Source organism: Coregonus lavaretus (assembly GCF_964263955.1).
Source record: "Coregonus lavaretus genome assembly, chromosome: 21".
Taxonomy (NCBI): domain Eukaryota; kingdom Metazoa; phylum Chordata; class Actinopteri; order Salmoniformes; family Salmonidae; genus Coregonus; species Coregonus lavaretus.
In genome coordinates, this window is record NC_140008.1 from 28,677,750 (window position 1) to 28,689,261 (window position 11,512).

Below are 11,512 nucleotides of genomic sequence, written 5' to 3' on the forward strand. Positions count from 1 at the left end.
AAAAACGAGTTTTAATGACTCCAACCTAAGTGTATGTAAACTTCCGACTTCAACTGTATATAGTGTATCATACTCATTTGAGTGTCCCGGATTTACATTTACTATGTTACGTCTAGTCTATGAGACCAGTCTGTACATACACATCATGTGGAGGAGGCAGTCAGGAAGATCTTTTTTGTAGCAAAAGAAAAAGTGGATTTGTGTATCGAGTAAGGTAGGTAAGGACGAGAATCTGGGAAATTAAAATAGTGTTTAATGCTCCCACCTTTACAATCCCTCAGTCTATTATATCATTCAAAGTCATATAAACAGCTATTTTCATTACGATAAACATGTCTTGTTTTACAGCACAAATTACTCATATCCAACATCTGATCTCTTTGTCATCTGCTGCGTTTTTCTCAATATTAAATGCAACCTTTCTTAAATCAGCACAAACAAATACAGTCGGTCTTAAGCCTCACTGTGTCTCACAGTGGAGAAGGTCAGGTCAGAACCATCCCTCTCAGAGATCTCACTATGCTGTGTGGTCATAATGGTCTCTGAGGTAATGCTCTGATACTGACGAGCTGTGCCGAATGGTTTAGCAGCCAATAACCCCATATAGCTCCTCTCTCCCTCATCTTCCTGTGTCATGGCGGTACGGCCAAATCCATCCATGGCTCTCCTCCTCTGTTGTCCCCTGCTCTTCCATCCAGAACCAGCTGCCTCTTCTCCCTCTGGGAAAGGTGATGGTGTTCCTGGGGCAGCAGGTGGAGCCAGGGGGGGCTGAATGTCTACAACTAGACGCCTCCTATGGCGGGGGATTTGGAGTGGAGACTCTCTATGCCTCGCCTCATCAGTGGAAGTGGAGAAAAAACGTGATGTTTTAGGCAAAGACAGTTTGAGAGAGGGATTGGTTTCTTCCTCAAAGCCTCCGTCCTTTCTGCTAATGGTGCCCTCTAGAAAGGGGCTGCTGTAGTCTGCTCTGGCTCTCCTGCCCACCTCATCTGTGCTGCTGTCTGAGTTGATATTGAGAGCACTCATTTGAGAGAAAGAAACATTCATGTTTGTAGAACTGTCCTTTGTGTCCCACCTTTGTGTCTCTGACAGCGCCTTCAGACCACCAAGCCCTGGCCTATCCCACCTGTCCTCTGCTCCGGTCTTCCTCTCTACCTCATCTGTGGTACTGGCTGGGTTGTAAAGGCCGATATTGAGAGCAGTTCTTGGGGTGAAGGAGACATTAATGGGTGTGTCCCCAGGACTGAGCGAGAAATCTGTGACGTCTCTCCCTGGTTTCTTTGTGTGTTCTGTAAGCTCATCTCCATTCTCACTGCTAGCAGAGGACGATTTGGCAAGTGGAGCATCCTGAGAGGGCTGGATATTCTGATGCCTCCGGAGTCCAGGAATGTAGAGTGGAACTGGTGGCTCCTCAGCTCTCGCCCTGTCTGAGGAGGCGGAGGAAAGGCTTGATGTTTTGGGCAAAGACAGTTTGGGAGCAGGCTTGGTGTCTTCCTGAAAGCCTCTATCATTTGTGGTGGTGATACTCTCATACTTTGACTCTGATGGTTGATATTGAAAACTCTCCTTGGAGAAGCCAATATTGAGAGCTTTCCTTGGAACAAAAGAGACATTAATGGGTGTGTCTCCAGGACTGAGAGATGGATACTTATATGTGACTTCAGGGACCTTAGCTTTCTCCTCTTCTCTTTTTTGGTTCATTGTAGTCTCATCTTCACTCTCACTGCTGGAAGAGGATGAACCAGAGGGTGGTGGTGTTCGTGGGGCAGCAGGTGGAGTCTCCTGAGGAGGCTGAATATCCACATGTCTCCTGAATCTGGGGATATAGAGTGGAACTAGAGACTCTTCATCCCTTGTCCCATCTGAGGGAATTGAAGATTTGGGAAGGGGCTGCTTTGTACTGATGGCAATCTGGGAGGATAGACCCATGCCAGTCAAACTTGGCTCTGATTGATATTGAAAACCCTCCTTGGAGAAGCCAATATTGAGTGCTTTCCTTGGAGCAAAAGAGACATCAATGCCTGCGGGAATGAAAGATGAATCTGGGACCTTAGCTATCTCCTCTCTCTTCTGATTAATTGTAGTCTCATCCTCACTCTCACTGCTGGAAGAGGATGAACCAGCAGGTGGGCGTGAACCTGGGGAAGCAGGTGGAGTTTCCTGAGGGGCCTGAATATCTAAACGTCTCCTGAGGCTGGGGATATCGAGTGGAGACTCTCCAGCCCTTGTCCCTTCTGGCAATCGATTTTGGGGAAGCGGCTCCTTTGGGGTGATAGCACTCTGAGAGGAGAGACCCAAGCTAGGCGACCTTGTCTCAGGCTCTGGTTGATATTGAAAACCCTCCTTGGAGAAGCCGATATTGAGAGCTTTCCTTGGGGCTATAGAGACATTAATGTCTCCAAGACTGAGAAATGGATCCTTGTGTGTGACATCTGGGACCTCTCTGTCAAGTTCCTTACTCTCACTGCTGGAAGAGGACGAACCAGAGGGTGGTGGTGTTCGTGGGGCAGCAGGTGGAGTCTCCTGAGGAGGCTGAATATCCACATGTCTCCTGAATCTGGGGATATAGAGTGGAACTAGAGACTCTTCATCCCTTGTCCCATCTGAGGGAATTGAAGATTTGGGAAGGGGCTGCTTTGTACTGATGGCAATCTGGGAGGTTAGGCCCATGCCTGACGAATTTGGCTCTGATTGATATTGAAAACCCTCCTTGGAGAAGCCAATATTGAGTGCTTTCCTTGGAGCAAAAGAGACATCAATGCCTGCGGGAATGAAAGATGAATCTGGGACCTTAGCTATCTCCTCTCTCTTCTGATTAATTGTAGTCTCATCCTCACTCTCACTGCTGGAAGAGGGTGAACCAGAGGGTGGTGGTGTTTGTGGAGCAGCAAGTGGAGTGTCCTGAGGAGGCTGAATATCCAGACGTCTCCTGAGGCTGGGGATATAGAATGGAGCTGGAGACTCTCCAGCCGTTGTCCCGTCTGAGGGCAATGAAGGCTCCTTTGGGGTGATGGCACTCTGGAAAGAAAGACCCAAGCCAGTCGACCTGTTTTCAGGCTCTGGTTGATATTGAAAACCTTGCTTGGAGAAGCCGATATTGAGAGCTTTCCTTGGCGCCAAAGAGACATTAATGTCTCCAAGACTGAGAAATGAATTATTATGTGAGACATCTGGGACCTCTCTGTCAAGTTTCACTGAGTTATCTGTAGTCTCATCTTTACTCTCACTGCTGGAAGAGGATTCAGAGGTTGGTGGTGTTTTTGGGGGAGCAGGTGAAGCTTTCTGAGGAGGCTGGATATCTAGACGCTTACTGAGTCTGGGGATGTAGACTGAAACTGGTGGGTCTTCATCCCTTGCCACATCTGAGGGCAATGAAGGTTGGGGAAGGGGCTCCTTTGTGCTGATTGCACTCTGGGTGGTTAGATCCAAGCCAGTCGACCTGGTCTCAGGCTCTGGTTGATATTGAAAACCCTCCTTGGAGAAGCCAATATTGAGAGCTTTCCTTGGGGCCAAAGATACATTAATATCTCCAAGACTGAGAGATGGATCTTTGTGTGTGACATCTGGGACTTGAGCTTCATCCTCCTCTTCCTCATCGCTCTCCTTGTTTAATGTGTACTTTGTGGGTTCATCCCTACAATCACTGGACGAATCAGAGTGCTCTGAAAACACAGGAGAGCGTTGAACTTTCTGTCTCAGTTCACTCACATTAAATCCTTCCTCATCTGGAGAGGGACTGACTGGGTCCTTATAGTGCTGCGTATCCGAACTGACATCATTTTTGAGATAGGGGTTCACTGCAGCAGGGTCTGGGGTGCTATCATGTGTAAGCAGTGCATCCTGGACAATCTCCTTCTCCTTCACTACCTTCGTCTCTGGGTTCACAGTGTACTCTGTAGGTTCATTGCCACTGTCACTTGAGCTGCTGGAGCTAGACTTATCATTCTCCCTCTGGTCTTTTACAAGCGTTTCTTTATTCTGCGCTTGTTCATACTCTTTTCTCAACTGATCGGCAAAAGCAGAACCTGAGAGATCTTGACTACTGGACCGTGCCGATGCACTTCGGATGGAATCAGGGAACTCAAAGCTCTCTCCGCTGTCGTTCCACAGCTCAGGATCCATTGGGTTGGGATCTGCCATGTTTGATTTCCAATCAGCAAAGGGCTCAGCGGTAAATCCAGGGATCTCACCCACTCTGCCAATATTGATCTGTGGCACATCAACTGGTTTAACCGTAGGTACATCTGAACTCCGCTCAAAGGAGTCGTCTTCCTTCTGGGGGGATTGACGCTCCCAGGGATTATTCCGGGTCTTGTGCGCCTCCTCCAATCTCTGAGCCAAATTGTCTTTGGGCCAGTCCATATCCTGACCCCTATCTGGACTGTCCTGGTCAGAGTGTGAAGACACAGATGAGCTTCGACACCCCTGCAACTCATCTGGGTCAGGGATGGATTTAAACTCCATGCCGTGGGTATGGACTGGGTAAGCGCCCCCTTGTGGTTCACCCAGAGAGATATCAGAGAGGTCTCTGTCTCTACTGTGAGTGTCTGTCTCTGGGCTGTCATGTTGGGAGCTTCCTGAGCTGACTGAGTCCCGTGCCCTAGGCTTCTCCTCCTCAGGCGGGTGATAGACCTCAAGGGAGGGGTGTGAGGTATCCTTCTCCTGAACATTCTCATATGTTGCATCATATTCCCCAACAAGGTTGTCCTGTCTGCCATTGGCCACAGTATCATAGTATGGAATGCTATTCTGATCCCTTAGTTCTGAAGGATGGCCGCTAAATGTCACTCTCCTCTCCCTGTGTGTCCCTAGTTCCTCCTGCTCCTCCTCATCTGAATAGGCCTCGTTGTCGTAGGGGGCCCGCCCAGCATAGGAGACCGACTCGGGTGGGGAGGGGCTTTGCTTGGTACGGTTACAGCACCTACAGCACCTCCTCCAGAGAGCGTCCAGGAGAGGTCTGGTCAGAGCACCAAGTACAAATGCTACCAGGAAGGTGATGAACACAGACAGGCAGACAGCCAGGACCAGGTCAGACTGTGTTCTCTGGATAGCCCTGTGGAGGTCTAGAGAGTTCAGGTCTGTCTCCTGACTTTCCCTCTGGATGCTGCCTAACTCTGGGTTAATCTGTAGCCGCTCCCTGTGTAAACTCCTAGTGTCTCTGGTTTTCCTCTGTGTCTTGTGAACGCGCAGGTCGAATACAGACACAGACTCCTCGTCTGGCCCAGAGACGCACACGTACAGTCCTGCATCTCGCTCTGTGATATCACTGATCAGCAGGCCTGCCTGGCTCCCAGGAACTTGTCCATTGGGCGTCCACCATGTTGAATCTAGAACAAATCACAAACAGTGGGATACTGTTATAAAGCCAAGCGTGATTACAATTCTTATGGTTGTTAGCCATATACTCATCACACACAAACAGAAATGAAAGGTCCAATGCAGCTGTTTTTATATCAATATCAAATTATTTCTGGGTAACAATTAAGTACCCTGGTGTAATGTATCAGAAATGAAAGAAGTGTGTTACCTTCCTTTGAAGAGCCACAGGGCAGCAGGATCTCTGTCCCTTTATCCGCTGTCACATCCTGGTGGAGCCCCACCCTGTTCTCAGCAGTAGAGCAGGTGAGGTCACTGTCCTCCAGGTGTAACAGGTCTCTACCTGCGTGGGTGGAGGGGGAGGAACACATCACCCCCCTCCAGGTCTGCTGCAGGGCCCTGTCCCTGTCATAGGTCATCTTCCTCCTCAAGCTCCGCAGGCTGCAGTCACACCTCCACCTGTTCCCACTCACCTCCACCAGGGCATTCAGTTTACGCAGCGTCAGGTAGGCTGATGGAGTGATCGTGGTCAACAAGTTGAAGCTCAGATCCAGGACCTTGAAGGATGACATTATGAACATGAATATCAAAAATCTGGTCAGGTGGGAAGAAAAGGATAACAAAATGGCTGGTGTGTATAGTTACCCTGAGCTCCGGCAGGTCCCTGAGTGCCAGTGGGTGGAGGCTGGAGATACGGTTGTGCTGCAGGTGGAGCTCTCTCAGAAGGGGGCACCTGCTCAGGTCTCCAGGTCGCAGGTCAGAGATCATGTTGTGGGAGAGCTGCAGCACCTGTAGCAACTCACTGCCTCCCAGGCCTGAAAAACAAAAGACAAACACATTAGAGTAACAGTGGTGTAATTACACAGATGACTGGGACGGCCCGTGTTTGTCCTCTGTATAAATGCACAGAGGATGGTATTTGAAAGGTGTGAGTCCCCTGCTCACCTTTGTACTGTTCTATACATGGGCAGCAGCCTGACATTCCTCCTAGAGCTTTACGAGCAGCATACCAGCCTGAGATGAATGAATACCTGCCCTTACATGTCCGTACTGCTGCCTATACCTGTCAGGACTGAACTACAGGCACTGATAGGGTTTCCTCCCACTGTTTACTCTATAATATAATATATAATAATATAATTTACTCTAGTGTACACACTGTAGTGTTTACTTCCCTGGGCCATTATGGTGACACTTCTACGGTGTGGTGATAACATAATGACCCAGTGGTCTTTTTACTAGAATGTATAACAAGACCTGGGGCCAACAGTATTTGAGTAATTGACAATAACATTGTAGAGTACTTGTAACCATTTTGTTTTTAACTATACACTGAATATTCTGTCCTGGGACCAGTGGTGGAAAAAGTACCCAATCGTCATACTTGAGTAAAAGTAAAGATACCTTAATAGAAAATGACTCAAGTAAAAGTTAAAGGCACCCGGTAAAATACTACTTGAGTAAAAGTCTAAAAGTATTTGGTGGTAACACTTTACTTGACACCTAGCGTCATAACACATTATGATACGGTCATAACCATGTCATAATATGTCATAACAGCTGACATAACTTGTCATAACCTGTTATAATATGGTCATAACACTGTCATGACACATATTTAGACCTGTTGTGACATATATTGCGTTATTTTATGGCTAGTTATGACACCTACAAAAGAGTGTAAAAACCCACAAAACCTACCACAGTAGTTATTGTATGGCTGGTTATGACACCTACATAAGTGTCAAAATCCACAAAACCTACCACACAAGGCAAAACATTCCATTACATCATAGCCTACGTGTCAACAGTATGTTTGTGTTGTATATATTTGTTTTTTTATTGACCATATTAAATTATAATTGTAATTGCGCACACCCCAATGCTCTGTTGCTGATGACTGGGATGAATGCAGGAGCAGATTTAAGGAACAGGACAAGACACCCTCTTTTTAACTGATGACTGACATAAGGGCATGTACGTGATAGGCCTATCTAGCTTATATGATTATGATGCTTCTTGACAGTGTCATAAAGTGTATTTTCTTAGTCCTAGTAAAATGACACAGGATGGTCATAATGCTTCATGACGGTGCCATAAAGTGCATTTTCTACAAGCTATTTAAAATATGATGAAAAAAAAAACATGACTAAATAATTAATTCCACCAACAACAAAGGATTTAAGAAACTAACTTTTAAACAGAAGGAAACTTCTTGGCAGGGGACAAACTAATTTGAATAAATGTGGTCTCATAACCAGCCATAAAATAACGCAATATATGTCACAACGGGTGTAAATATATGGGTCATGACAGTGTTATGACCATATTATGACAGGTTATGACACGTTATGTCAGCTGTTATGACATATTATGACATGGTTATAAGCATGTCATATTGTGTTATGACACTGGGTGTCAAGTAAAGTGTTACCCAAAAATATACTTAAGTATCAAAAGTAAAAGTATAAATCATTTCAAATTGCTTATATTAAGCAAACCAACGCCATAATTTTCCTGTTTTGTATTTATTTACGGATAGCCAGGAGCACACTCCAACACTAAGACATAATTTACAAACAAAGCATTTGTGTTTAGTGAGTCTGCCAGATCAGAGGCAATAGGGATGACCAAGGATGTTCTCTTGATAAGTGTGTGAATTGGACCATTTTCAAGTCCTGCTAAGCATTCAAAATGTAACAAGTACTTTTGGGTGTCAGGATAAATGAATGGGGTAAAAAGTACATTCTTTTCTTTAGGAATGTAGTGAATTAAAAGTAAAAGTTGTCAAAAATATAAATAGTAAAGTATAGATACCCCCCAAAAATGACTTAAGTAGCACTTTAAAGTATTTGTACTTAAGTACTTTACACCACTGCCCGGGACTACAAACAAATCACTGGGGTTGGGTAGAAATATGTGTACTGTTATGATTGATTAAAGCCAAGCAGTTTCTGTTGACAGCACTTATTTCACACTATGATATTCAGTCTCTCCTGCGGTCTCCTCTTTTCACTAGGCTGAGACTGCTAAGCTGAAGTGAGACATTGTGGGTCTGGGCTTCATTAGAGGAGCACTGAGAGACTGTGAGCAGAATATCAAGCAGCATAGAGAGCACTCTGTCTGTCTCATAGAGCTCACATAACTGCCCACAGTCCTCACAAACCTCAAACTAGGAGAAAACACTCACAATCACCAGTGAATACATATAAAACACAAAGGTTCAACTCCTCTGATGGAATGTTAACAAATAGAGATTAAATACTACTTTAAAATGATGATTGAGGCGTTGCCCTCTTTTAAAACACAATCATTGCACTTTTACACCCTCTTATGAGCCATTGGAATGTCAGGAAATAGCCTCTAGGATTGGCTGAAGATTGTGCAATGATTTGTCAAATTCATTTTGTGATTGGCAGGGCTGGTTTAATAATTTTCTAATAGAGCAAGGTCCTAATTATTAAGGATAATCATTCATAAGAGTATGGGTGTGAATGCGTGTGTGTGAGCATGTGTGCTTATTTATGTGTTAGGCAAAGTCACCTGTTCATGATTAGTGTAACTACATCTATAGTACAGCGAAGCAATTCCTTATGTATTTGTGTGTGAGTGTGTGTGAAAGAGACTCACCCTCAGGGATCATCTCTAGCTGGTTCATCTCAGCAGACAGCAGCTGCAGAGCCGGGGCCCAGGACACACATCTCCCTCTGCTATGTGAGAGGGGGACTTTCCAATGTTTACCCCTCCAGGTCCTCCGAACACACAGAGACAGGTGTGTGATGCTGTTGTGTCCAAGCCATAGATTCTTAAGCCCCCAACTTGGCCACGAGGGGGTAAGGGAGTTCAGCAGGTTGTGGGATAGATCTAGTTCAGTGACAGTGGATGGAATATGTTGTTGGGCCTGGGAAAGGCCAATGGAGGAACAGTTTAGCAGACCTCTCTGACAAAGGCAGGGCTCAGGACAAGCAGGGGGAGTGGGAGAACACTGGAGCCCCTGGATGAGGAGGAGCAGCACTGCAGCACAGAACATCCACTGAGACACGGCCATCACAAACAGCCCTGTGCCTACATAGGTAAAACAAGAGACAATAACTAAAGTTAGTGAGATGTGAGTTTCAACATGAAAGACAATATATGAACACACAATATTAAAAATTAATCTGATACAGTGAGGGAAAAAAGTATTTGATCCCCTGCTGATTTTGTACGTTTGCCCACTGACAAAGAAATGATCAGTCTATAATTTTAATGGTAGGTTTATTTGAACAGTGAGAGACAGAATAACAACAAAAAATCCAGAAAAACGCATGTCAAAAATGTTATAAATTGATTTGCATTTTAATGAGGGAAATAAGTATTTGACCCCCTCTCAATCAGAAAGATTTCTGGCTCCCAGGTGTCTTTTATACAGGTAACGAGCTGAGATTAGGAGCACACTCTTAAAGGGAGTGCTCCTAATCTCATCTTGTTACCTGTATAAAAGACACCTGTCCACAGAAGCAATCAATCAATCAGATTCCAAACTCTCCACCATGGCCAAGACCAAAGAGCACTCCAAGGATGTCAGGTACAAGATTGTAGACCTACACAAGGCTGGAATGGGCTACAAGACCATCGCCAAGCAGCTTGGTGAGAAGGTGACAACAGTTGGTGCGATTATTCGCAAATGGAAGAAACACAAAAGAACTGTCAATCTCCCTCAGCCTGGGGCTCCATGCAAGATCTCACCTCGTGGAGTTGCAATGATCATGAGAACGGTGAGGAATAAGCCCAGAACTACTCTTTGGCATCAACTCAACTCGCCGTGTTTGGAGGAATGCTGCCTATGACCCCATGAACACCATCCCCACCGTCAAACATGGAGGTGGAAACATTATGCTTTGGGGGTGTTTTTCTGCTAAGGGGACAGGACAACTTCACAGCATCAAAGGGATGATGGACGGGGCCATATACCGTCAAATCTTGGGTGAGAACCTCCTTCCCTCAGCCAGGGCATTGAAAATGGGTCGTGGGTGGGTATTCCAGCATGACAATGACCCAAAACACACGGCCAAGGCAACAAAGGAGTGGCTCAAGAAGAAGCACATTAAGGTCCTGGAGTGGCCTAGCCAGTCTCCAGACCTTAATCCCATAGAAAATCTGTGGAGGGAGCTGAAGGTTCGAGTTGCCAAACGTCAGCCTCGAAACCTTAATGACTTGGAGAAGATCTGCAAAGAGGAGTGGAACAAAATCCCTCCTGAGATGTGTGCAAACCTGGTGGCCAACTACAAGAAACGTCTGACCTCTGTGATTGCCAACAAGGGTTTTGCCACCAAGTACTAAGTCATGTTTTGCAGAGGGGTCAAATACTTATTTCCCTCATTAAAATGCAAATCAATTTATAACATTTTTGACATGCGTTTTTCTGGATTTTTTGTTGTTGTTATTCTGTCTCTCACTGTTCAAATAAACCTACCATTAAAATTATAGACTGATCATGTCCTTGTCAGTGGGAAAACGTACAAAATCAGCAGGGGATCAAATACTTTTTTCCCTCACTGTACGTCTAACACATACAAAAACACCCAAACAGAATCAAAACACACACATTAGTCTCAAATTTAGAAACACAAACTGCAATATTGGCACACGTCATAAACAAAACTATAAATTCAAGCTCACCCTTCCGTGTCCACATTGCATACAACCGAAGCGAACTTGTGACTCTCACTCTCTCCCCACCCAGTGCACTGGCAAAGGTAGCAGATTATTTTACTGTCTCCTGTAGTTTCAGATCAAAGTCTGCAGTGTGTATTGCCATGTTGAGTCAGACATGCACATACCCAAAAATGACATAAACATTTAGCAGATTCCCTCAATCATTCACATGGCGTGGTTAATGTCTTACCAGGATGTTATTTTCCCCTCCTTCATAGGTAACTGTGCTGCCAGGAATCCTCATGACAAGGACAACTAAGCCCAGCTTGGATTTATTATTTATTGATAAATCACTGGATCGGAACTGAATTAAGCTAAAAAAAAAAAGTGATCTTGGTTATTTAGCCCCTTTACAGTGTGAAATGTAGTAGACATAGAATGTAGTACACACTAAATGCATTGTGGCATAACACCTCCAAGTGGGCATTGTGGGATAGGGCACAAAAAGGGCAGTTTGAAACATGAAAATAAAACTGCAAATTGACAAAAGACAAGAAGC

General features: G+C 45.2%; 1 protein-coding gene across 1 annotated transcript; it reads right to left on the reverse strand.

Annotated features, from left to right (window-relative positions):
• Nucleotides 1–233: 233 nt before the first annotated feature.
• On the reverse strand, nt 234–11,072 carry lrrc66 (leucine rich repeat containing 66). Its single transcript, XM_084185545.1, has 5 exons — nt 10,978–11,072; nt 8,947–9,381; nt 5,962–6,131; nt 5,528–5,873; nt 234–5,327 (listed from the first exon to the last, which is right to left on the reverse strand). Exons 1-5 carry the CDS (start codon nt 10,991–10,993, stop codon nt 454–456), a joined length of 5,841 nt encoding a protein of 1,946 aa, XP_084041671.1. The 5' UTR covers nt 10,994–11,072; the 3' UTR covers nt 234–453.
• Between the last annotated feature and the right edge of the window lie 440 nt (nt 11,073–11,512).

Bases quoted from the DNA above. Each gene is read 5' to 3' on its own strand.
- lrrc66 (XM_084185545.1), bottom strand. The intron at 6,132-8,946 runs GTGAGTCTCTTT...TTTGTTTTTCAG, and splicing joins GCTAGAGATGATCCCTGAGG to GCCTGGGAGGCAGTGAGTTG. The intron at 5,874-5,961 runs GTAACTATACAC...TCATCCTTCAAG, and splicing joins GGGACCTGCCGGAGCTCAGG to GTCCTGGATCTGAGCTTCAA.